This window comes from Melozone crissalis, unplaced genomic scaffold, assembly GCF_028551555.1.
Source record: "Melozone crissalis strain CALT ecotype California unplaced genomic scaffold, PUWL_Pcris_2 ptg000041l_1, whole genome shotgun sequence".
Classification (NCBI taxonomy): Eukaryota; Metazoa; Chordata; class Aves; order Passeriformes; family Passerellidae; genus Melozone; species Melozone crissalis.
Genome location: NW_026535819.1, coordinates 9,619,678 through 9,646,025, shown reverse-complemented (window position 1 = coordinate 9,646,025; position 26,348 = coordinate 9,619,678). Strand labels below are relative to the sequence as shown.

At 55.4% G+C, this 26,348-nt stretch overlaps 1 protein-coding gene across 1 annotated transcript in view; it reads left to right on the top strand.

Annotated features, from left to right (window-relative positions):
• The window catches only part of ARRDC1 (arrestin domain containing 1), a 37,845-nt gene extending 16,746 nt beyond the window's left edge, over window positions 1-21,099 (top strand). The window contains exons 2-8 of the mRNA XM_054284403.1: window positions 1,834-1,944; window positions 16,504-16,554; window positions 16,675-16,829; window positions 17,327-17,509; window positions 17,823-17,999; window positions 18,148-18,559; window positions 19,883-21,099. Of these exons, the coding sequence (XP_054140378.1) occupies window positions 1,834-1,944; window positions 16,504-16,554; window positions 16,675-16,829; window positions 17,327-17,509; window positions 17,823-17,999; window positions 18,148-18,559; window positions 19,883-19,947 (1,154 nt within the window). The 3' untranslated portion in view covers window positions 19,948-21,099. The remainder of the gene's footprint in view (window positions 1-1,833; window positions 1,945-16,503; window positions 16,555-16,674; window positions 16,830-17,326; window positions 17,510-17,822; window positions 18,000-18,147; window positions 18,560-19,882) is intronic.
• Window positions 21,100-26,348: the final 5,249 nt, after the last annotated feature.

Sequence of the window (26,348 nt, the reverse complement as noted above, 5' to 3'; positions counted from 1 at the left end):
TGTCAGCCTCGTTGCTGTATTGATGTTTGGATAATGAGAGTTGGCATCTGGAGCTGCTTATCCTTTGTCCTTGAGTACAGAACAACACTTGGACTGCAAGGGGCTCTTCATCTCAGCTATGATCTGCTGTGGGGGTATGGCAGGAGATCTGAGGGGGTGGCAGGAGATCTGTTCTTCCTTGTGGGGTTGCAGACTTTGAGCCCTGAGGAGCTCATTCCACCTGTCTGCAGGACCCCCTGGCTGTGACTGGGGTAAGAGCTATGAGCTGCCCCTGCAGGGAGGGCTGGATTTGGGGTCTTCCCACCTTGTCCTGATTCAGTCACTTTGGCCAGGCAGGTGCTCTGGAGAGTTATTTGAGGTGGCTGCAAGCAGCAATAACATCCAGCCCTCAGTGTTTGGGTGGGTGGGTGGAGGTGTTGATATCAACAGGGCTGAGGACATTTGAGGAGGGGAGGGGAGAGCTCCTAAGCCACACAAACTGGCCACCTGCCTCCCAGGGAGATGCTTCCTGTGGATGCAGCTGGAACACAGGGGAGCTGATGGGTCAAACAGGGAAAGAATCTGTCTGGTGCATCCTGTCACCTTTCTGCCAGCAGAACTACTCACCTGGCCACTGGGGTAAGGGACTTCTGTGGGCTCCAGCTCTTGCAAAACCTGATGGGATTCAGGTGGGAGGTGTTGAGGCTGGGACAGCCCTGAGAGCTCTGTTTGTGCCATGATGGGTCTGCCTGTGTCCTCCCTGTGTGGGGGCAGCAGTGCAGATCATCTCTTGCTGTGCAGCAAGGCCAGTCTGTCACGTTTGTCTCTGTGGTCCAGTGTCGACATCAGAATCTAATTTCAACCTGCTGAGTATTGGCCAAGACTAACTGAAGGTGTCTGTGGGGAGCTCCTCTGAGAGCTGCAGGCTGAGCTCTTGGGGTGACTTTCTCCAGGCAAGGCACAAACATAGCTCAAATGACTGTCCTTGCTTTTGGGAGGGTCAGATGGCCCCTCTGGTGCTTCCAGACCTTGCTGTGTGGCTTTGCTGAGCGCTGTGTCTCTAACAGAGGAGGAAGCCAATCCTTAGAGCTGCTGGCTGGCTGGGAAGTGATGTGTGCATGGACATTTTGGAGGTCCTGATGCAGGACAAGTGTTAATGGCAAAGTGGTTTTGCTGCAAGACATTAAAGCTGAGACTGAGCCTGAGCAGGGGCTGGGAATGCCCTCTGAGGGTGACAGGGCTGTGAATTCAAGCAGCAGAGCTTGTCCAGGCTGCACTGGGGGGTTCAGCTCTCTGCTGCTGCTTCAGACAGGGCTGTTTGAGGCCCTTGTTCAGCTGCTGACTGGGCTTGTGCCAACCATGTCTCTCCTCCCAGGGATGGTGAGACCCTCAATGGGATGCCAGGCTCCTTGTGGGGTGGCAGGAGCAGCAGAGTCCTTGGCTGCTCATCCCTGTCTGGACAGTGACACCCAAGGCTTGTGCTCTCAGCCAGAGTGCCAAGGCTGGTGCATGTTTTGGGAGGGAACACTGGTGCATTTGGGAGAGAGGTTTGCCTGTCAGGGAACTGCAGTCACTGCTGCTAAGGGCTTCCTCAGTGCAAGGAAACCAGCTTGAGGGTTTCAAAGGTGGTAGTACCTAGAAATAGCACAGGGGTAGCAGAGAGTGCTCAGTTGTGTTGGGAGTGCTGGAAAACCCACTTTTGGAATGAAAGCATGACCTGATTCCTCTGCTCCAATTTCCCACCCTGTGTGTGTTTTCATGAGCACTGCTCCTGCACAGTGCAGTACCTGAGGCAGGTCTGAACCTGAGGTTTTGTTTCCTCCCAGTGCTGACGTGTGTCCTGTCTCTCCACAGCCATCAAGGTGAGCTGCATTGGATCCTGTGGGGTGTCCAACAAGATCAATGACACAGCATGGACTGTGGAGGAGCAGTACTTCAACAGCACGCTGTCCCTGGCAGACAAAGGTACGGTCCCCAAAGGCCTGGTGCAGATCTGTGTTCAGAGAAGCTTTACAGAAACACATCACCAAGATTTCAGCATCCCCTCGATGTGAAATACCCCTCACAGGCTGCCTTGGCCTGTGCACAGAGGATGGGAGCCAGGGTTAGACACTACAAGAGCTTAGCAGGAGCTGTGCAGGGAAGGATCCTGAGCAGAACTTGGCAGCAACACTGCAAACACTGCTGGCATCCTCTGGCCTGGTCTGCCTGAAGCAGAAATGTCACAGGGACTGCTCCCTGTCTCAAGGCTCTGTGGGTTCACCCTGGTCTTTTTGAAGCAGAGCTGTCACAGGGACTCCCTGTCTCAATTCTCTGTGAATTCACCTGTGGCAGTGTTCACAGGGGTCTCAGGTTGAGGGAAGAGATGAGGATTTGACTCCATGTTTCAGAAGGCTGATTTAATATTTTATGAGATATATTACATTAAAACTATACTAAAAGAATAGAAGAAAAGGTTTCATCAGAAGGCCAGCTAAGAATGGAATAGGAAGGAATGATAACAAAGGCTTGTGGCTTGGACTCTCTGTCTAAGCCAGCTGACTGTGATTGGCCATTAATTAGAAACAACCACATGAGACCAATCCCAGATGCACCTGTTGCATTCCACAGCAGCAGATAATCATTGTTTACATTTTGTTCTTGAGGCTTCTCAGCTTCTCAGGAGGAAAAATCCTAAAGAAAGGATTTTTCATAGAAGATGTCTGTGTCATTCACCCTGCTCTGCTTCCCATGTGTGTTTATGGTGCTCACACAACACTGCTCAAAGCTGGTCAGCAGAAGCCAGTAGTTTGCTGTGAAAGGGGTGTGGATGTATCACTTGTGCTCCAGGAGCGTGGCAGGATCAGCCTAGGGCAGTTACCCCTGCTCCCAGTGAGATGGGCAGAGATCGTGACGGAGTTGTATTGTCCTGTGGGTAAAGTGACACCAGAGCCTCTGGGGGATCTGGGCCTGAATGAATGCTGTCTTTCTGCTGATAAATAGGTCAGCCTTACCACAAATAATTCATGCTGTTGAAATCAAGATGTGCCAGTATTCACCTGCTGAAGGCAGTTGCTGTAGCAGGAACATGGCAGAAGCCCAGGGTAGCAGGAGCTCAGCCCTCTGATACTGTTTTGTAATGTTACAGGAAATGGGTAAAACTGAAATGGCAGTTTCTGCTAGCTCAGCAATTTCCCAAGCAGAGCTTTCAGCATCGAGGGGAGACTGAGCTCATTCTTGCAGCAACTGGTGAGAGGGCTGCTGGCTCTCAGGTCCCTGCCAGGGGAGACAGTTGGGTGGCTGGCTCTTGGCTCTCAGCCTGGGGGCTGCAGTCAGAGATAAACTGCCTGGGAGGGCAATGGGAGCCATTCCTGCCTGATTCTGGATGTGCTGAGCACAGAGAGCCCAGCTGTGGTGTCAGGGTGGGGGCACAGTCCCAGGGGGTCTGTAAGGTGCTGCAGACCATTGGGCTCATGTGGTGGTGTTCCCAGGGGTCCCAGGATGAGGGAAGAGATGAGGATCTGACTCCATGTTTCAGAAGGCTGATTTATTATTTTATGATATATATTATATTAAAACTATACTAAAAGAATAGAAGAAAGGATTTCATCAGAAGGCTAGCTAAGAATAGAAAAAGAAAGAATGATAACAAAGGCTTGTGTCTGACTGAGACAGTGCAGACAGCTGACTGTGATTGTCCATTAATTAGAAACAACCCCATGAGACCAATCACAGATGCACCTGTTGCATTCCACAGCAGCAGATAACCATTGTTTACATTTTGTTCCTGAGGCCTCCCAACTTCTCAGGAGAAAAAATCCTAAGGAAAGGATTTTTCATATAAGATGTCTGTGGCAGGCTTAGATGAGTTGGGAGTTGAAGGCTGCAACTGAGTGTGGACTTTTGGAGAGGTTTAAACCTGCAACTGCACTGAAAACTGCTCCTTCCAACTTTTGTTTCTAATATTTAATGATTGGAGGGAGAGCTGTGATCTTGTGGTCAGATCTGTGTGCTGGGCAGGCTGGGCAGTGGAAAAGCCAGGCAGGAAGGTGGAGTGGGAAGAGGTGGGTGTGCTGCTTGTGGGGCTTGCAGCCTCTGGAAAACTTTGATAGCTGCTTTGGCAGTCAGTTCTTGTGAGGCTGCCCTTGGGAGCCATTCCCTTGATAACTAGGACTAGAGTGAACTGGGAAGGATGGGAAAAAAACCCCATGTGCTGAAGTGTGCCCGTTGAAGGCCTGACATCCAAACGTGGCCAAAATTTGGTAGTCCCAGTTCTTGGAGTGTTTGTGGGAAACCCTGATCTTTTGGCTGTTGGTTTTCTGGGACCCAGACTCCTGTACACCTCTCTGTCACCCACTGGTATCACAGGCTGTGCCAGCCTTGAGCAGAGCCTGGGGCTGGCAGCAGGGCTGGGCTGCTGGCTCTGCACTGGAGCTGCCCACAGAGCCTGGCCTGTGAGTGGCACTGAAGGGGCAGCTGATGTCTCTGTACTGGAGCTGCTCACAGACCATGAGCCTGGGCTGTGAGTGGCACTGAAGGGGCAGCTGATGTCCCCAGAGCTGCCACAGCTGCAGGCAGTGAGGCAAGAAACAGCAGTGCATGATTTACCTTAGGTGTAGGGAATTGAAGGGAAATTCTGTCCCTGTGGAGTTGTGGGATTGGAAACTGAGGTGTTGTGGTGCTGTTCCTGTCCTGCCTTGCAGAGCTGCAGTGAGATCATGAGGAAAGCCCAGCCCAGGTATCAGCAGCTGGTCTGGAGCAGTGTGCTGGGTACTCACAGTCGCTGACCTCTGCTCTTCAGCTTTTTGTGTCCAAGGAGTGTGGACCCAGCTGCTGGGAGCTCTCAGCCTGATTCCCAGCAGAGGGGGAGAGAGTGGGCAGTCCCTCTGTGTGGGATTGCAGCCATGGGGGATTTGCCCTTCATGCTCAGGAATTACTGCCCTGGACTTGCAGGTTTGTCCCGTGTCTGCACCCAGACAGGACAGCTGGGCCCTGGGAGGGTGGAGGGGAGCAGTGGGATGGAGATGGGGCAGTGTCAATGCTGCCTTTAGACCCGAGTCCCCCAGCAGAGATGGCTTTGAAGCTGACCCTGGCATTTGCTGTGCTGGCTTGCAGGGATGTGGAACAAAAGCCCTGGGGGCTGGCACTGCTCCAGCCTGCAGCACAGGGACAGAGAGAGAGAGCTGTCTGCTGTCACAGCCCTCCCTGTGACATTGATGCGTGTCTGGGCTGCTCCTCCACCTCCCTGCCTCTGTGTCTGCCTGTCTGTCTGTCTGTCTCCTCTGAGGGGCTGCTGGCAGCAGTGTCCTGGCACCGCTCAGCCCTGCAGGGCTGTTGGGGGAGCCCTCCATGGCCTGGTGCAGGCAGAGCCTCGGTGCTGACTCAGCCGTGGCATTTTTAGGCTTTCCAGGAATAGCTCTCAGCTGCCCTGGCCTCTCCTGAAAAAGCATGAAGGAGCCCCAGACAGATGGAGTGTCCCATGTGGGTGTTCCCTGGGTGCCTCCCTGCAGGGCTGACCCGGCTGGGAGGGGAAACTGAGGCAGGCTGGCCTGCAGGCTCTTGGGCTGTGGGGTGGGGAGGTCACTGATGGTGATGAGAGGAGCCCAGGGTGAGTCTGGGGAGTTGGAAGCATTTCCAAGCAAGGGCTCCTACAGGAGCTGCTGGCCCACAGCACCAGCTGCCACCCGTGACAAAGCACCACAAGCAAAGGTTACTGGTGGCATCTGGTGTGGTCCTGCAGGAGAATAAAAACTGTCAGAGCTCAGTGCATCCCTCCAGGTGTCCAGAGTTGTCAAGGAGCCCCCCAGGGGCTCAGAGACCCTGGCACACAGCCCAAAACACCTGTGGGTTTGATTATGACCCCTGGAGCAAGTTACCAGCTTTATATGAGGACCTGAAAGTCACAAAAGTTTAAATAGTATAATAATAAAATTTTCACAAGGTGAAAATGTAGATTTTAGGATTTTTGGTATGGGGGTTATGGGGACAAGATGCAGGAATCTGTGCGTGTCTGGCCTTTCTTCTTCTTCTTATTCTCGTTCTCCATTTTCTGCAGTGATGTTGGCACTTTGGGATTGGTTCAGAGTAGAAGTGCACTGTCTAACACAGGTGATAGGTATTGGGAATTCAGTGTAAATATGTTATACGTAGTTTGTAGTATAAAAGGACAACACAGAGTGCCTGTGGCTGCCCTGCTGAGCAGAAAGAAAACTTTATAGATAAGAATTAATAAACTACTTCCAGACCAAAAACTGAAGAGCTCTGACTCATTCTTCAGACGCACGGGCTGAAACAGAGACATCCTGCACATCTTAACAGCAGCAATTAACAACAGCAACCCGAGAAAAATCCATGCAAAGCCCCCAGGGTGGATCCCTGCCTGTCACTCCAGGTGTGGGCTGGCTGTGCCCACCTTCTCCCACCACAAAGCAAACAGAAGGGAGGGTGGGACTGTGGGAGGCCCTGGTGCCAGGTGGAGGGGCTGCCTGCCTGCCATGCCCCCAGAGGCCCCATCCACACTGGGGATGTCACTGCTGAAAATGAGTTGGGGAAGGGAGGAATTTGCTTCTGCCTCAGAGGACTCTTCTGTTCCTGCCTTGCCCCCACTACAGCAATGCTGTTACCTCTTCCTTTTGAACAAGTGCATTTTTATAAAAGGTAAGGAGGAGCAGCATGTCCCTGCTGGGGGCAAACTGGCAGCCAGGCTGTGCCCTGGGGCAGAGGGTGGTTCCAGGCTGGCCTCTGACACCATCCCCAGCTCTCTGGAAAGGGGCTCATCCAGCCTGATGGCATTGGCCTGGATTGAGGAAGGATCCCAGGTGTCCCCAAGGCCACACAGAGAATGGGACTCTGTCTTGCCCATCCTGGTGAGTGGCTCAGCCCCAGTGCTGGCACACAGGAGGTGGTGCAGGGAGCAGGCTCAGCCTGACAAACAGCCTGCCTCACTCTATCCCTTCCCACATCCTGAGCAGTAACTTTCAAAAACACCGATCTGTGCTCTTTGAGGACACGTGGGGGGAAGGGGAGAGGAGTTTGCAAAACTGTCGAGGCTCAGATTTCTCTGTAAGCCTCCAAGAGTGACTCCACACTTCTCCTCCCACACACCTTTGCATTGAAATAAGTGAGGGGGCAGCTCCTCCTCTGGCATTAGCTGCTGCTTGTATTACACACTGCTTTTTGTATTACACACTGCTTTTTGTATTGCACACTGCTTTTTGTATTACACACTGCTTTGGGGTTTTTTCATTGCATGAACAAGGAGGCAGGCCCTGAAATAACCCAGATGCCCACTTTGGCACTTATTTAAGGCACTTTCCTTTCTCTCCCCACCTTGGAACAGGGTGTGCAGGACCTGGTTGTGCCACTGGAGCAGGTTGGTGGCAAGTGCTGCTGCAGAGAACCCAGTGGGGACAATCCCCTCAGGGCTTGTCCCTGCCCAAGCAGGGCATCCTCTGTGCCCTGGGAAAGCCTCTGGGGCTGGGCAGGAGCTGCAGGCAGCCCTGAGGAGCAGGGGATTGTGCTGTAGCCTTGGCAATCACACACAGGCCAAGGGTTTAATGAACTCAAAGCTGCTGGGAAGTGTGGGGTGTGCCAGCTGCTGCCGAGCCTCTCACTGCTCTGTTTGCTGCTGTGCCACAGAGGTCACAGGGGGGGTTGTTACTTGCCTCCTGGAGGGGAGGCTAAGAGGGTATTTACTTTTCCCACTTGGACTTTGATTGCTCGCTGGTGTTGATTTTTCCTTTTGCAAAGAAAGGCGAGAGGGGAGGGGTGGGGGCTGTGGGGTTTCTGGAGGTGTCAGCAGTGCAGGGATGGAGTGGCAGCGAGCACAGAATGGCACTGCTTGTACCCAGCTCCGGGACACAGAGCTGCTTCTCTTGCTCCAGTATAATGGAGTGATTCACTCTGCAGAGCCTCCTGCTCCTCTCCCCCTCCCTGCTGTGCCTCTGCCCTTGTTCAGCCAGACAGGAGCAGGTCCATCGTGTGCCTGTACCCCCGTGGGGCTGTTCCTTGCCTGCATCTCCAGCTGCACACACAGCTCTTGTCCTGTGGAAGGGTTGTAGGTTGTAAGTACATTTTTGGGTCTTTTTCATTCCCTCCTTGTACCTGAGTTGAACTCATGCAGGGAGCTGGCTGTAATTTCCAGCTGACCTTTCTTTTGGCAGCTTGTTAGTTAGCTTGAAGGCACTGCAGGGATTTCCTGGCAGCTCCACATGCTTCCTCTGCTGGCAGACTTCTTGCACAGAGCTATAAAAGGGGCAGCTGTGCATCACCTCTTCCCTGGGGTGGTTCTCTGCCGGCCTGGCACAACACCTTCATGGCCAGCAGTTGGCACAGGGTAACAATCCTGGCTCCCAGCTGAGTTTAAAAATCTTGGTGGCCTGACTAAACAGAATTGTGAGGCTTGTGCAGCTTGTTCTGTGTGAGCAGGAGGTCTCAGAGCAGCAGGTGATGCTCCTGGACAGCATCAGGGTGTCCATGGGCAGTGCTGAGGCACTGAGGATGTTCTGGTGCCAGCTCCTGGCCATGCTGTGCTGCTGGGTTCAGAGCAGGAACTGCAGGTTCAGCCCAGGAAAGCCACACTGAGGGCTCTGCAGTTGCCTTGGGTCACAGCAGCTTCCTCAGCACTTCCCAATTTCTTGCCTCAGTAGAGCAGTTAATCCTCTGGGGTTTTTGCAGCATTGCCACACTGCCAGATCCTGCTAATTCATTGAGAATGTCTCTGGAAGCTGCTGACACAGGGGTTTGTGAGCAGTGGAGCCCTCACCTCAGTGCTGAGTGCTTTGCTGCACCTCCTGTGGTACAGAAAGGTTGATCTCAGCAGCATTATCCATGGCGGGTTGTTCCTGCTGTGTGTTTGTGTGTTTGCAGAGCTGGAGCAGGAGAGTTGCTGCCTTGACAGGGAGTGTGGAGCCTGCTGGGGCTGTGCTCCATCACTGGCACACAGAGCAGGAGAGCTCTCCTTGGAGCTCAGCTTTCCTGGCTTTGCCTGTGCCTGCTGGCAGGTTGCTCCTCTGGCTCTTGGCTGCTCCCTCAGTGACACCTGTGCCTGCTGTGGCATGAGAAAATGTGTGCATTTCCCCTCCTTTGTGGCAGTTTGTAATCCCCTGTATTAACTCCACTCACCAGAGGCTGAGGTGAGTCCTGTGCTAAAGCTGCAGTGGCTCAGCATCACCTCAAGTGCCCTGGCACAGAATTCATGCTGGTAGAGCCTCCTGAGAGCTAAAGAGCTCTGGCCCCTTGCTTTTATCTAATATTCAGTGTTCTGGCTGCAAAGGTGGATGAGGAGAGGGAGCAGGACAGGGGTGAGTGGGGTGCTGGCTGCTGGCACTGCAGTGACACTGACATCTCTGCCTGTGGCTGGGGACTGGCACTGCAGTGACACTGACAGCTCTGCCTGTAGCTGGGGACTGGCACTGCAGTGACACTGGCATCTCTGCCTCTAGCTGGGGACTAGGGCTCCTGTGGCACAGTGCAGAGCTAGGGCTGCTCATTTCTCCTCCCCAAAGTGGAAAACACAAACCTTCTGCTTCCCTGCTCTCTGCCTGGAGAGCCTAGAGAGGAGAGCACTCAAGCTGAGCATCAGCAGCACCAGAATCAGTCTAACTCAGCACCTTGCCTTCCCCAGGGCTGGCTTTAGGCAGCAGGAGGAAAGAGCCACATTGCTGCAAGTGATGGCACAGGGGCCACAGGCACTTTCTGTGCTCCTTGAATTGGCCAACACAGTCAATGCATCACTTGTTAAATAGCCAGGGAGAAGCTGCCATATGGTCTGGCCTGCTGTTCTCTGCTAGAGGAACCAAAAAATCTGTGTGCTCCAAAGGTGCAGCCTGTTCTTGTTCTAGCACCCAGGGGGGAGCAGGGACTGGTGGGGAGGTGTGACAGTGTTCACAGGGTTCTTGGATGAGGGAAGAGATGAGGATCTGACTCCATGTTTCAGAAGGCTGATTTATTATTTTATGATATATATTACATTAAAACTATACTAAAAGAATAGAAGAAAGGATTTTACCAGAAGGCTGGCTAAGCTAAGAATAGGAAAGAATGATAACAAAGGTTTGTGGCTCGGACTCTCTGTCCAAGCCAGCTGACTGTGATTGGCCATTAATTAGAAACAACCACATGAGACCAATCCCAGATGCGCCTGTTGCATTCCACAGCAGCAGATAATCATTGTTTACGCTTTGTTCCTGAGGTCTCTCAGCTTCTCAGGAGGAAAAATCCTAAGGAAAGAATTTTTCATGAGAAGATGTCTGCAACAGGGAGGGACAGGGCTTGGGGCAGGAGTCGCATTTCAGCCACTCTCTGTCCCCTGGGGTGTGGGGACACTTCCTAGGCTCCTAGAGGTGGCTTCAGAGCTGATATCATCCTTCTCTTTGGGGGCTGGAGGGAGAATAAACAGGATTATTCACCTCTTCTGCTGTGTGGTAGCTGTGGGTGAAGCCTGGTGAGGCAGAGGTGTGTGCTGTGCCACATGTGTGGTTCCTGGCCTGCAGCCTGCTGTGTGTCACATCTGTGTGAGCCTTCACAGGAGGGGAATGAGCTCACCTGGGTCTGTTGTGTGACCAAGGCACCTCCTGACTCCCTTCTGCTACCCTGGAGCTCCTGTTTTGTCATGGTGGCCGTGACCCTTGTGCAGGGATGGCTGTGACCCCCTGTGACCACCAGACAGGGACCCTGGGGCTGGGGCAGCAGCCTGGGAGGAGCATTTGCAAGTGTCCCCACAGTGGCACTGGTTGGAACGTGCAGCCCAGCAGAGCAGGCCCCACAGGGCTGTCAGACCGGGCTGTTTGCACAGAAAGCTGCCAGACAGCCCTGGGAAGGGAAGGTGGGTGGGGCACAGCAGGCAGGGCTGTGTCCTTGTTCCTGTGGGCTGGCTCCTCCTGAGCCCCAGCCCTGCTCTTGTGCCAGGCAGAGGCTGCTGGAGGGCATTTCCCAGCCCTTGGGCAGCTGCAGGCAGGGCAGGGTGTGGGCAGGGAGGGATGATGGCTTTGGAGGGCTGGGGCCTGGCAGCACCAGCCAGGGAGGGGTCACTGCTCAGAGCAGAGCCCAGACACTTTCAGCAGCTCTGGGGGAGTGAACTGGACTTGGATCATTTGTTTCACAGTGTAAATGCAGACATGGGGTCGTTTCAGCCCCCGTGGGTGTGATGGTGGCAGCTTTGCCATGCAGAGGTGCAGCCCTGTGCTGTGCAGGGAAACCTTTGGGTGGGAAGGGACCTTAAAAATCGCCTCATTCCACTCCATGCCATGGCAGGGACAGCTCCCACTGTCCCAGGCTGCTCCCAGCCCTGCCCAGCCTGGCCTTGGGCACTGCCAGGGATCCAGGGGCAGCCACAGCTGCTCTGGGCACCCTGTGCCAGGGCCTGCCCACCCTCACAGGGAACAATTCCCAATTCCCAATATCCCATCCATCCCTGCCCTCTGGCACTGGGAGCCATTCCCTGTGTCCTGTCCCTCCATCCCTTGTCCCCAGTCCCTCCCCAGCTCTCCTGGAGCCCCTTCAGGCCCTGGCAGGGGCTCTGAGCTCTCCCTGGAGCTTCTCCTCTCCAGGTGAGCACCCCCAGCTCTCCCAGCCTGGCTCCAGCCCTGGGAGCATCTCCATGGCCTCCTCTGGACTCATCCAGCCGCTCCAGCTCCTCCCTGTGCTGGGGCAGCTCTGCAGGTGGGGTGTGAACAGGGCAGAGGGGCTGAGTCCCCCCTTTCCTGCTGCCCACGCTGGGATCAGCCCAGGCCAGGGGGGTTTCTGGGGCCAGCACACAGGGCTGGGGCACACTGAGCTTCTCATCCACCACCATTCCCAAACCCTTCTCCTCAGGCCTTTCCTCCATCCATTCCCTGCCCAGTCTCTGTGCTTGGGACTGCTCTGACCCAGGGGCAGCACCTTGCACTTGGCCTTGCCAAACTTCCCAAGGTTCCACAGGCCCAGCCCCTTCAGCCTGGCAGGGTCTCTCTGGGTGGCACCCCAGCATAACTTGGGGATCCAGAAGACTTGATCCCTCTGGATCAAGGAATTTTCTGTAAATGAAATGTTCCAGGGCTCCTCCATATCCAGTGGTACAAGTGAACAACCCCAGCCCCAATGAGGAGCAGGTGAGCCATGAATGAGACACCAGCCCTATCTCTGCTGGGCTCAGGGACATCCCCAAGGTTCTTCTGCACTATGGGTGTGTTGTTACTGCTCCTGCTATCTGCACTTGAGCTTTCTCCAGGCTGTCTGGGGCAGCAGCTTCTTTCCCTGCAGGAATGTTCTGGGAGGAAGTTTCCCAAGGCTGTGTGGGGGTGGCCAATCTCTGCTGGCTTGGCTCCTATCAGGGGGACAGGCTGCTGCAGGTATGGCCCCACAGCAGAGCCCTGCCAAGCCTGCTGCCTCTGCTGCCTAACGACTTTCTCAAGGTATTTTTAGCTGCACATCAACTTCAGGAAAAGCTTTTTTGCATCTGAGGACACCATGGCCTTTGTTCTGGCTGCTGGGAATGGGGAGGTGCTGGCTTGGCGTGGCTGGCACAGCCCTGTCCCCTCACAGGGTCTGTGAGCTGCCCCTGTTTGAGGGGTCTCAGTGCCCCCTGGAGCAGTGCTGAGGCCCCACTGCCCTGCTGTGCCCTGCCCAGGCTGGGGACGGCTTTGGCAAAGCCTCTGGTGCTGGAGGAGGATGGAAAGGGCAGGTGTTGGGGTGGCCATGGGCTCCACCATGGCTGGAAACCAGCTCATCCCTGCCTGCTGCCAACAACAGGCTCTGTTACAAAGTCCACTTGCAGATGGAATTAGCACATTAAATGTCCTGGAATGTTGCTTGAAGCTCTCTGGGCTGGAGGGACAGGGGTGATGAGTGGCTCCCCATGGGCTGTGTGTTCCCCTCACTGCTGGGATGCTGGAATTGGACAGGGGATGTTGTGGGAAGGTTCTGGACACTCTGCCTGATGCTGCATCTCCCCTGCTCTGATCTGAGGATCTGTTCAAGGCCTGGTGAGACACACATTGCCCTGTGTCACACAGTGTCCAGCCACTGTGCTGGACTGACACTGCAAGAGCTGAGTTTGCTCCTGTTTTCCATGGCAGAAGTACCTGGGTGTTGGCTCAAGGTCAGTCTGTGCCCTGCCCATGCTCACAGGGAAGCTGGGACAAGGGAAGTTGCAGATTTCCCCTATTACAGCAAGATTAGTCAGCATTTGGGAATGGAAGCTCAGCCTTTTGGAGCAAAGTTGCCAGCTGGAGAGTTTAGAGGCAGTTGCCACCTCCCTTCCCATTGTAAGGGTGCTTGGTTTGGGATTTGCCAACTTTCCACCAGGCAGAAGACAGAAATGGTTTTGTAACTCCAAGTTGCAAATGGAGCCTTTGCTGTGCCCGTGCTGGAGGAGCCTCTGCAGGAGAAGCAAGAAGGAGCCCAGATTGCTGCTGAATATCTGCCTTTCCTCCTGCTGCTGAATATCTGCCTTTCCTCCTGCTGAATATCTGCTTTTCCTCCTGCTGCTGAATATCTGCCTTTCCTCCTGCTGCTGAATATCTGCCTTTCCTGCTGCTGAATATCTGCCTTTCCTCCTGCTGCTGAATATCTGCCTTTCCTCCTGCTGCAGTGGGAGGCAGGCAGGACCCAGCTCACCTGTGGGCTCTGCTGCCTTGTCACTCTGCCAGGCACTCTGGATTGTGCCAGTGCTTTCACAGGAGTGTCCTATCTCAGTCAGGACCACTGGCTTTTCTTTATCTTAATTTTGTTAACCCTTGTCTGTGAAATAGCCCTGGCACTGAGCTCCTTTCTGTACCAGGGGGTGCCTTGGAATGCCCCCTCTGGGATACTGAGGATGCCTAAAGATGCTTCTCCTTCTTAGGGGAAGGGGAGTGGGCTGGAAGGAGCAGGTCTGTAAACAAGAGTCATTCTTAGTCACCTGCAGCATCTCCCTGCTCTATGGAGTGGAGATCAGGGCTCCCTGTGCTTCCCTGCTCAGCTCAGGACTGGGTCAGGGCTCTGTGCCCATGAGCCAGATGCTGCCCTTGGTCAGTGTGAGCTGTGGCAGGAACAGCTTCAGTCTGGGGTGGCTGCTCTGGGACCTCCTGTCTGCCTGCAAAGGGCAGGAAGGGCCTTGTCCAGCCCTCGTGGGCAGCTTGCTGCGGGCAGGAGCTGCAGGAGGGAGTTGCAGCCTGTTCAGGGGGTCACAGCTAACAGGAAACTTGGGCTGGGTCAGGACCATCAGGCTGGTCTGGGCTGACCTGTGGGCAGTTCCCACCTGGGGACCTGCTCAGAGCTTGGGCTGCCTGTGCAGAAATTGCCTCAGTGCCAGTGAGCCACACAAACCATCTCCTCTGAGGGAGATGCTGTCCACATGTGTTCCTGGGAGAGCTCAAGGCCTTGCTCAGTGATGCTGTGGGAGTTAGAAACTGTGAAAGTGCTCACAGGTTCACTTCCAGCCCAACATTCTGTTGGTGCACCTGAGCTGGGCAGGACTTGGACAGAAATGACTTCTTGGATGGTGCTGCCTGTTATAGGCAGTCCCTTTTCCCTGTAGAATAGGGACTTGTATTTGGTGGAGTCTGTGGGCTCATCCTAAGGGTCCTGGAAAGTCTGTGAACTTTCATGCCGCTGGTAGGAGGCTCAGAATTACTGCCTGCACCTTCCTGTGGGGCTCTGCATGTCACACAGCTGGGAATTCTCCTGGTGGAAATCCTCAGTGGAATTCTCTCAGTGACCCTCTGGAGCTCCCACCTCCCTTGTGCAGGGCAGGAGCAGCCCTTGCTCCCACTCCTTGTCAGGTGCAGAGTCCCTGTGCTGCAATGCAGAAGCTGCACAGGACAGTCGATGTATTCCAGTGAGCCATTTGCTTTCTAAAATAGAGATAATGGGTGTGAGATCAATGCTGAATGGTGCCTGTTAAAAACAGAAACCCTCAGGGCAGCAAACAAGGGCTGGGCTCATGGAGTCATTCACATTAACCAGGCTTTATCCTGAACCTGCCAAGGCACCTGCTGCAGCTCAGCTGGCACCTTCACTGAGCCGGGCTGCCCAGGAGGGAGCAGGGCAGGGGTCCCACAGCTGCCTCGGGGCCTGCCAGCTCTGAGCCCCAGCCCTGGCAGCGAGGGCACAGCCTGGCTTGGTGCCTCCACCTGCTGACAGCGCCGGGTGCTGCATTTTAGCCTACATAGCTCGGGTTTGTTCGGGGAACCGCAGGGGAATCTGCAGGGAGGTGATGGCAGTGGGCAAATCCTGCTCCTCTGTGAGGCCACAGTGTACAAAGAGTACAAATAGCCATCTCTGCTGTTGTCCCTTTGCAGGGGGGTGTTCTCCCTTTGCAGAAATCCACGATGTGTGTGTTGGATTGTTTATCCCTCTGTCCCGGCGCTGTGGGGACACACTCCCTGTGCCTCGTCCCCATGCGGTGGCTGGGGATGAGGAGACAGGCAGAGATCTGGCTTTTCACAGCATGAATGATGCACCAAGTCCTGCCTGGGCTGCTGTGTCAGTGGGGAGGATTTACTCCTCTCCTCCCCACTCCCCCTTCCATGTAATCCACTTAATCCCCTGGCGACAGGGCTCGGTGTCTGTCAGCTCTGCAGAGCCAGCGTTGCTAAAGGCCAAGCTGCCTCCCCCTGCCTTGCAACAACAAAAGCAACAGCCAGAGAGGGCTTTGCTACCTCCAGCAATGATCCTGCAGAGCAGAACAAACACAGCTCGATTTACTGGGCATCCAGGTGTCCCTCTCAGCTCTGCCACTCTAAAAACAAAACCTCTTGTGTATGCATGGATTTAACAAATATGGATAAACCTCGGTGGTTTTCTTACTGAAGGCAACTTTAGGAGCTGCTGGATCACACTGTGGGTTCAGTTCAGCTGTCACACTGCCCTGGAGGGGATCTGGGAGTGTTGGAGGGTGGATGGAGTTGGGGAGTAGGAATCTGTTGTTTCAGCCATGCACAGGATCTTGGCTCTGCCCTGGGCCCTCGAGACTGTTGCAGAGCAGTGGTTGAAGGAAACAAGTGCCAAGGTTGATGTGGCAATATTTTTCTGAGCTCCTGTTGTCCCAACAGCCAGGCTGAGGTATTGCAGGTCCTTTCTTGGGTCCAGGGGTGGGTGTACCTCTGGTTCCAGCTCCTGGACCCTGTCTGTGAAGGGCTTGGTATGTGTCTGAGGGTGGAGTGGCTTGATGCCCACCAGAACTCCCTGCCACCCTCAGACAGTGCCTGTGATTTCTCACATTCCCCTGACTGCCTGACAGGGGACTGACTTGAGGAAAAATAAACCCACAGCAGCCCTGCTCTGTGTCCTGTGTCAACAGCCTGGGATAACCACTTGCTGTGGCACTGGGGTCACTTAGAGCCTGCCTAAATGACCTTATTTATAGGATATCTTCCTACAGAACCTCTCCTGTCCCAGGGAGGGGTGGGTGGCAGCAGGTGCTCCTGTTGGCTCAAGCACTGCCCATTGGGTCTAGAGCTGTCCAGTGGCAGCAGAGCAGGTGGTGTGTGATTCCTGAGTGGTGGCTTCTCTCTCCCAGATCACACATTCCAAGGTAACAGCCTCTCAGCCTGTCCCATGAACACTTCATTCTTGTTTCCACAGGGGTCCTGACAGCTGGAGAACACAACTTTCCCTTCCAGTTCCTGCTGCCAGGTAAGATGCAGAAAAGTGGCTGAAGGCCCTTCCCTGTAAGCCTTGGATTTTGCATATACTTCCAGTTCAGAATCTGGCCTGGCTCAGCCTTATGACCTCTTCTTTCTCTCTCAACTCCAGCTTCTGCTCCTACATCATTTGAAGGCCCTTTTGGCAAGGTCCTGCATCAGGTGAAAGCTGTGATAGACACACCTCGCTTCTCCAAGGACTACAAATGCAACAAGATCTTCTACGTTCTCTGCCCTCTCAACCTGAACGACATCCCTGACATCGAGGTAAGGACGAGGAGGGCATGGCTGGAAATGCCAACACTCAGCACTTGTCCTTGTCCTGCTGTCTGAGGAGTCACTGAGTGGCTGGACAGCTCTGACTGTGTGCTGTGACTATGCAAGAGCAGGACAAGGACTCCTCATCTCTCCTGCCTTGCTGTCAGTGCCTACTCCAGGTGATTTCTGACCCTTGTGTGTGTTGCTCTGAAAGGTTTATCTGAATTTTCAGCATGCAGAGAAACATGTTGGCCAACAGCTTCAGGTGCTTGGAGGCACTTGGGTTTGTGGAACTTGCTTTGGAGGGGAAAGCAACTAATAGGACAGTAGATCTGTGGGGCTGGAGAAGTGAGACCTGTTGTCTGTGGCATTGCCATGTTGCTGGTTCTTTGCATCCTCTTAGATGCAAATATTTCATCTGCTTGCTTGTTGTGAATCTCTTGAGTGTTTTCCCAGAGGCTCTCTGACTCTCTTGAGCCAACACCTCTGTCTGTGCCGTCCTGCAGCAGCCCAACACCATGTCCATCACCAAGAAGTTCAACTACAAGCTTGTGAAAAGTGGCAACATCATCCTGACAGCCACATCTGACCTGAAGGGCTACATCGTGGGCCAGGCCATCCAGCTCCGCACGGACATCGAGAACAAGTCCGGCCGCGACACCGGCGCTGTGGTGGCCAGTCTGCTCCAGGTGGGTGCCCATGGGGCCATCCTCTGCCCTGTGCTGCTGCTCCACCCTATTGGGGCCTCTGTGAAACTGGGGCAGCCAAATCCCCACCTCTGGTCCTCTCTGCCTTCCTGGGGAAAGAGGATCTAGAACTTGTCTTGCTTATCCCTGCTGAGTCTGTCACACAGCAAGGGTATTCCTGGAATATGCCTCTTATGTCTGTGCTTGTGCTTATTTGACAAAGCAGTTGGGTGGGGTTGTGTCCTGGTTTACATTTGTGGGAGACAGAAGACCACCTGCAGCCTCTGAGCCAGCTGTGTTTCTCCTGTCTGTGCAGAAAGTGGCCTACAAATCCAAGCGCTGGATCTACGACCTGAGGACCATCGCCGAGGTGGAAGGCTCAGGGGTGAAAGCCTGGAAACATGCAGAATGGAAGGAGCAGATCCTGGTTCCAGCACTGCCCCAGTCCATTCTGCAGGGCTGCAGCCTCATCCACATTGACTACTACATCCAGGTGAGTTTATCTGGAGTATCCCTGGGCTGGGCCGTGGCTCTGTGCCCCCTCCCAGGCTGAGCACTGTGGTCTGGGTGCTCCAGGCATCAGGTGAACCTTCCCACTGACATGTGTCATGAGGATGCCACTGTTTTCCCTTCTCTTCCAGGTTTCCCTCAAGTCTCCAGAGGTTTCTGTCACTCTCCCCATCTACATTGGAAACATTGCTGTGAACAGGGTCCCGCTGAGCCCCTCCCGCTCCATCCAGCACATCCCATCTGTGGTGGTCCCCAGTGCCCCCCCAGAGGAAGAGGAGGCTGCCAGTGGCTATCACCCCATGGACAATGTCTCCATCCCCACCAAAAGCCATTCCCAGCAGCAGCCCTTCAGCTACGCCCCAGGACTGAGCTTCCAGGAGATTCGGGCGGACTCGGAGCAGACGGGTTCCCCAAACCACCCCACCCTCTGCCTGTCCACGGGAGCCACTGTCCCCTACTATGCTGAGGGGAACGTGGTGCCTGTCCCCACAGCCAGCTCTCTCATCCTGCCCCCAGAGTACAGCACGTGGGGATACCCCTATGGTGAGCAGCACTCCTGGGATCTGCAGCTGGGGAGGAACAGCTCCTACCTCAGTCTCTGCTAGCTGTGAACTGCTGGGGATCTGGGGATTCAGTCAGCCTGCTGCAGGCTGCTGTCAGAGGGATTGTGACAGCTCTCTGCCTGCTTTAGCCTCTGGAGGAGTCCCCTCTTCCAGCTGTACAAGCCAGCTGTCCTTCCCACATCCACGCCCAGGCCTGCCCTGGGCTCGTCGTGAGAGGATCTCCCTGTTCTTAAAAGAGCTTTCAGCCTCCCACTGATAGAAAAACTTCTTGGCTTGTGGTGAGGCTGGTGGGAGCACAGCCAGGAAAATGATGTCACTGAAATCTTCTGTCTGACTTGGAGTGGGCCTGCAGCTGGTCTAAGCTGTGTGGGTGGGAGCTGAGAAAGTGTCCAGGGCGGAGCAGCTTGGGGAAATCCCAGCGTGCTGGAATCCTGCAGCTGTGCTGGGATGGCAGAGCCAACAGTGTCTGTGGGGTTCCTGGGGCTGTGCAGGGGTGACAAGGCCAGCAGTGTGTGCTGGATTCCTGGAGCCATGCTGGGGTAAGAGGGCCAGCAGTGAGTGCTGGATCCCTGGAGCTGTGCAGGGGTGACAAGGCCAACAGTGAGGGCTGGGTTCTGGAGCTGTGCTGGGGTGACAAGGCCAGCAGTGTGTGCTGGAATCCTGGAGCCATGCTGGGGTGACAAGGCCAGCAGTGTGTGCTGGACTCTTGGAGCTGTGCTGGGTCCCTGGGGCTGTGCTGGGGTAACAGGGCCAGCAGTGTGTGCTGGATCCCTGGAGCCATGCAGGGGTGGCAGGGCCAGCAGTGTCTGTGGGGTTCCTGGGGCTGTGCAGGGGTGACAAGGCCAGCAGTGAGTGCTGGATCCCTGGAGCTGTGCTGGGTCCCTGGGGCTGTGCACGGGTGACAAGGCCAGCAGTGTGTGCTGGCACATTTGTACCCAAATCAGCCCCTCTCTTTGCACTGGGTAACAGAACACTCCATGCTTTACTTCAGCCCTGGGTTGGGGCACATGGAGCACGAGTGATCTGGAGGTGTTGGAAGACAGGAGGATTCTTAGGAAAGAAAGGGAGGAACAGAACAGGACTGTGAGGCTGTGATTTTCACCTCCATGGGGATCAGGGCAGGGATGGGACTGGCTGGCTCAAACCCTACAAAGCCCCTGCACCTCAGCTGGGCAGGCTGAGGGGCCCTGGCAGGGAGGGTGTGTTGGTGGGTTGCTTCACTCTGCCCTGGGTCACACAGACTGGGGTGAAGGGAACATCCCAAACCCACCATAACCTCTCTCATTCTTCCTTTCCCCCACAGAGGCACCTCCATCCTACGAGCAGAGCTGCAGCAGTGCCAACTCCAGCATCAGCAATGGCAATTAGCCCTCCCCTGCTCCGACCCCGCTGGCACTGCCCACCCTGGCACCACGGGGCACCCGCCTGTGGCACAGTCTGGTACAGCACAAGGCGTCTTCTTGTCTCTCTGGCTGCTTTGGGGGGGAGCTGCCACATCCCAGCCTGGGCTTTTGAAGTCTCTTTCTAGGGAGGGGGTAAAAAAACCAAAAAGGGCAGCCAGAGCAGCCTGCATGTGTGTAGGAGAGGTCAGGGAACCTGAACAGTCTGCTGCTGCTGCTGGAGAGCTGGATGGGGCCCTGGAGCTCCCCTTGGAGCTCCTCCAAGTGCTGGGGAGCTGGATGTGGCCCTGTGCCCTGGGCCAGCCTGTTCCAGTACTGTAGTCAACACTAACTGCTTTACTATCAAAGCACCTGCGATGCCTTATCTGAAACACTCCTGACTCTGCACAGCCCCACTCTGAGGGAGGGCTGGGCTGTGGGCACTTGCTCCCCTCTTTCAGGGGCTGTGTGCTCTCCACAAATGGTTTTGACAGCCCTTCCTCCTTGTCCTCAGAGGTCCTAAGGGTAGCAGGAGGTTTCTTGGAGTAAGCAGGTTCGGAAGGTCAGGGACTTTAGAAAAGCCAAAAGCACAAACCCTCACTGTACCTGAGCTGTGGGGGGAGTGATGGCAGTGTCAGTGGCCATGGGCACAGGGGGGGCTCGTGGGGACACTTGCTGATAAGCCCTGGTGAGCTCTGGGGAATATCCTGGTGTGGGATGGGATGTCCTTCTCCCCACAGAGCCCTGTGGGACACAGCCCAGCCTGGCTCACTGCTGGTCCCTGGCACACAGAACAGCAGCACTGCTCACTCTGGAGCAGGGGGAGACCACACTCCATGTCCCTGCAGGGTGCCCTCTCCTCCCAGGCTGCAGCTAAGTGACCGTCAATCACAAAAGTCTGTCTGATGCTACCTCTGAGCCTGCCCAGGGGCCCTGCCCGAGGGATCCCTCCCCTGTCTGTGGGGCTGTCCCTGGCAGTGGCTGTCCCTGCCAGGGCCCTGTGGTGGCCCTGGTTGCTGTGTGTCCCCTGGGCCTGAGCAGAATGTGACAATGAACACAACCCGTGGGGAGCTGCAGCCTCTGCTGCGCCTGGCACCTGGGGGAACGAGCTGGGTTTTCTTGCAATTTTTCTTTTGTGCTTTTCCCCACACATACCTTGTTTAGCATTGACTGCCCAAGCTGAGGAAACCACAACCACATCCCTCAGAGCCACAGGTGCCAGCCAGGCTGGAGTTGTGGTCTCCAGACCTTTGGCACCTCAGAGCTGCTCCCCACACGGCCCCAGGCTGGGCAGGCAATACCTGACAGACCTTTAGGAGCATTTCCAGCTGCTGCCTCCTTGCTCAGCCACCTCTGCACACCCTTCAGGCAGCTGGGACAGGCCCTGCTTTGCACTCTTTCTTTGCAAATGCTTTTTTATTTTATTTTTTTTTACGCATTGAACTGCTTTAAGGGTAGTGTAGCAAAGGTGCCGTTCTGAGCAGTGCTGGCACAAGATGCACCAATGATGATAGAGTGATTGTCATTGTCCCTGAATATATATAAATATATATATATATATATATGAGATGAAGTTGTTTTTAATGATTGAATTCAGAAATACAAATTTTAATGCTGTATTTAATAAATTATTCTATGAGAAATGCTGTGCTTTTTCATCCATTTCTGATGCTGATCCATGTGCCTGTTCATGCCAAATCAGGAATGCACCTTGCTGATTTCTTACAAAATGAAGTTTTTTTGCTCTCACCAGGAAGGGTGGTGAACTCTGCCAAGGCAGCTTGGGGAAAACAAACACGGTGTGGCCTGACCACAGGGCCAGGCTCAAAATTCCCCATGGCTGGAGGGAATTTGGCACCACAGGCTTGGCTCTGGAGAGAGCAGCCACTGCAGCGCTGCTGCTTCCCAGGCCCTGTGTCCCAAAGCCAGGACTTGTCCAAGGGGCCCAGGAGTCCTGGGCAGTGCTCACTGCTGGAGGGGAGGAGGGGGAGAGCAGCCTCTGCCTTTGGGAGGATGGAGATGGCACAGCCAAGGTCTGGCTGGAAGGGCTGCAGACCACCAGCCCCAGCTCCTAAAGAGCCATTTGGATAAACTTATTGAGAGTGGAAGAAGGCTCCTCCCCACAGCCCACTTTGGTCATCCCATGGCTGAAGCAGGCAGGTGTTGCCTCAGTGTTGTCACTGCAGGTAGCCTGGGGTGTGATCTGTGTCTGAGACACAAAGATCCTTCTTCATTCTCTTCTCAGCTTATGCTTCTGCCCAGCTTCCATGGTTCTGGCTCTCCTTTGTTGGGTGCTGCCATGAGCATCATTCTCATCTACAATGGGCCAAAGGCAGGCACAGCTCTTCCTCAGTGCTCTTCCTCTTCCTCCCACATGGCTGAACCAGACTTGCCTGGCTCAGTCTGCAGCTCCATGGCCTTCCTTGCTGTTGGCTGTGCAAATCCTTCAACCCAAATCCCTTCCACACCCCTGGAAAAATTCCTGTGAGCTGTCAATGCTTCTGGACCTGCTGGGTTGGGCTGCAGGCTCCTGACCCAGGCAGGCTCAGGGAGAGGCAGGAAGGGCTGGGAGCAGGCCTGGTCTCCCAGCTCCTCCATCCCTGGGGCTGAGCTGCTGCTGATGTGTCCAGCCCGTGTTCCTTGGCTAGAAAATGAGATTGCTGTTTGGTTGCTGTGGCCAGAGCCACTGGGCTGTTTTTCCAGACTCCCAGCCAGCAGCTGTCCTCCTTGTTCCACCTTTGGGAATGTTCCACCTTTGTTTGGGAATGTCCTTGTTCCACCTTTGTTTGGGACTGGCCCATCCATGGTGGAGGCTGTGGAGGAGGAGCCCCCACCCAGCCTGTGCTGTGCCCTGTCTCTGCAGTGCTCCTGTGCACCTCAGCTTGCTCTCCCCAATTATATTTGCTACAACCTGGTCTTTGGGACCTCCTGCTGTACACTTTGCAAAGCAGGCAGCAAATGGGGACACTCTTGTCTGGTGAGGAGTGTCCATCACCACCAGCTGCTGTGGAGGGAGCAGGAATGGGCTGGAGCTACACCTCAGGGTGGTGTTCATCCTTTTGGGGGCCAGGGCTGCTCCCCAGCCCAGCTGCTGTGCAGGGCCCCTCAGAGGCAGGGTGCAGCAGCCATCAGCCAGGGCTGGCTCTGAGCAGCCTCGTTGTGCAGGAGAGTTGAGATTAAAAGTGACAATCAGTGCTTTGCACCCCTCCTGCCCTGCCTTGGCTGTGCAGGGAAGTGGAGCCTGACCCAAAGAGCCTGGCTGATGTTTTATGGAGCCCTTTGAAATGGCCAGCACTGCAGGATGGAGGGGTTGGTCCAGCTCTCCTTGATCCTCCCTGCAGGGTGGCACTGTCAGCAGGTCCTTGGGGAGGGCTTTGGGTGTGGGGCAAACCCAGTGTTTGGGTTTGGGGTTGAGTTTGGACTCACCCTCTCCTGAGAGGATCAACCCCTCTGCCCTCTGTCCACAGCCTCTGATTCCACCTCTTGGGGAGCTCCTTTAGGCCCTTGGTCATCCCTCCCTCCTCTTGCTGAACACTGAACTAAAGAGGAAAAGCCCATTTTTCTGATCACAGCTCTGGGGAAAGAACTTCAGCAAGCAGGGATCCATTCTAATTCCTGGCTTTGAAGCAATTGTTTTTGAGTTTGTTTGAAATGGGGAGGGGGAGCAGTGGGGCACGAGAGAAACTTGTGAGTTAATTGTTTCCAAACTCAGTGTCCAATGGAAAACACCAAAAATATCATCAGTTCTTTTTTTTTTTTCCTGCTGCATTTATGTCCTTCACGGTTTTGTTCTTTTCCTGCTCTCCACGTGTTCCACCCCCATACCTTTGGCTTTTCCAATGTTGTTTGTGTCCTAAACTAAACTCTGCTTTGGCATCTGCTGTCCCACTGCCTGCAGGACATGAGGAAAGGGGAATTGGGGGATGCAAAGATTCTTCTTTCTTTTTGACAATGATTCTTTTTTAGCTTTCCACTGAACTTCCAGGAGTTTTGTAAAAATAAATATTTTCTGCTAGGACGTTTTCCTGTTGAGCCAGCACAAGACAGGAGATACAGGGTGTTCTAGGCTCCATTTGGGTTTTATTCTATATTTTAAAATATTTGCAACTATCTGCAACAGGAATGTCCCATCCCTCCTCCCCAAGAGAGACTGGCAGGGTAAAACCCACAAAACTTGTGCCCTTTCTTGTACCACTACTCGTGGCTGTAATTCTTTATTCCTGTGGTTCTCTTTACAGATTTTGGGGTTTTATACAACAATTTGTGATGGCTCTGTACAACCTAAGACTTCTGTGCAATTTATAACTGGGTTTTGAAATGTAAACTCGCAGTTTTCCATGTTTACCACGGCTTCTGGGGAGAATTTTTGTCCTGGGTTTTAACCCCCCAAATGTAAAGAACTGGAAAAATGTAAATAAAGATGATCTTTTTTAAAACCAAGGGTGTTTGGCTCTGGGTATGTGATGATCATAAGTGGTATCTCAGCTGTCTGGATGCTGAGACCTGATGGTGAGATGTGGTTCATGGCTGTCAGTGGAGGATCCCCACTGGAGCTGGAGCTTGGAGCCTGGTTTAGAGCTGAGGTTAAAGCAAAGCCACGGCTCCTGCAGCTCGGCAGGGGAAGGGCTGGGGTGGGGAGGTGAATCACAGAATCATGGAATGTCCTGAGCTGGAACGGACCCACAAAGATCATCCATCCTAACCCCACCCTGGGCACCCCTGGCAGCGCTGCCCAAAGGCTCCTGGAGCTCTGGCAGCCTCGGGGCCGTGCCCATTCCCTGGGCAGCCTGGGCAGTGCCAGCACCCTCTGGGGGCAGAGCCTTTCCTGATCTCCACCCTACAATCCCCCTCGCCTCAGCTCCGCGGGCAGGTGCCGCTGCAAGGACGCGGCCGCGGCCGGAGGAAGCTCCGGGCGCTGGGGTTGAGCTCTTCCTGCTGCCCGGAATCCCAGGATGTGCAGCTGCGGCTCCGCTCGCCCGGCTCGGGCGGGAGAGGGCGATGTCCGCCCGGCTGCAGCTCGGCGAGGCTGCTCCGGCTGCCCGGCCCTGTCCCGGCCCTGCCCCGGCCCTGTCCCGGCCCTGTCCCGGCCCTGCCCCGGCCCTGTCCCGGCCCTGCCCCGGCTCCCAGCAGCCGCTCCAGGAAAGCAGGGAGCACTGGCACAGTCCTCGCCCCACTGCCCCTCGCTCAGGATGGGTTTGAGGCGAACAAGAGCCGTGGCTGGTGGTGATGGGCTGCAAAAACTCAGCATGTTCCTGGTTATTTCGGTTTCTTTTGGGAGCTTCTCCCCTCCCTGGTGGCTTAGGGAGGTTTGTCCCAGTGGCCGCTGCGTCCCTGTGTCCATCTGGGGAAGGCAGAGCTGCAGCAAACGCTGGAGAGGCCGGGTCTGCTTTGTAGGAGCAGGGATGAAGGCAGACGGTCCCCAACATCCTACATGGGGCACCCCAAGTGCGGGATGGGACGATGTTAGCATTCCCAGTACAGGGTAGGTGATGTTGGCATCCCCAGTACAGGATGGGGCGATGCTGGGCACCCCCAGTACGGGATGGGCAAGGCTGGGTATCCCCAGTGCGGGATGGGCAATGCCGGGCACCCCCAGTGCGGGGTGGGCGATGTTGGGCACACCCAGTACAGAATGAGGCGGTGCTGGGTACTCCCAGTACAGGATGGGGTGATGTTGGCACCCCCAGTGCGGGATGGGAAATGCTGGGCACCCTCAGTGTGGGGTGGGCGATGTCCAGGCTGCCCCCGGCCCCTGCTGGAGCAGAGCTTTCCAGTGGTGTCTCTGCTCTTTGTGCGGGGAGCAGTCTCCCCATGCCGAGGGGATCCCAGGGGAAGGACACCCGCCCCGCCACCCTCCTCCTTCTCCTCCTCAGCCCATCCCATCCCCCGGCAGCGCTGGGACCCCCGGGGCCCCTCCGTGTCCGCACCGAGCGGAGGCACCGCAGGGGCCGCGCCGGGGGCTCCGCGGAGGCGCTGCCGCGGCCCCGCCGGTGCACAGGGGTTCTCTGAGGGGTTGGTTAATTAATTAATTAATTTAATTAATTAATTAATGAGCTGCTGCCGCCGAACTGAGGGAGAGGCTGCTCGGAGGGGCTGGGGCGGGCTGGGGGCGGGTCCCCAGGCCCGGGGACTCTTATTTTGACCGCGGCGCTGCCGGGCGGGCGCTGCCGCCGCTGCCGGGCCGCGCTCCGGGGCCGCCGCCTCCTTCCCCCGCCGGGCCCGCAGCGGCCCCGGGGCTGCTCACGGTGTGCCGGGGGCTCCCTGAGGCTGCTCACGGTGTGCCGGGGCCTCCCCGGGGCTGTCCGCGGTGTCTTGAGGGCTCGCCCGGGGCTCTGAGCGGCTCTGGGAGCCTCTCGGTGTCCCTCACACCCCCCCGAGTGCCTCCGATCC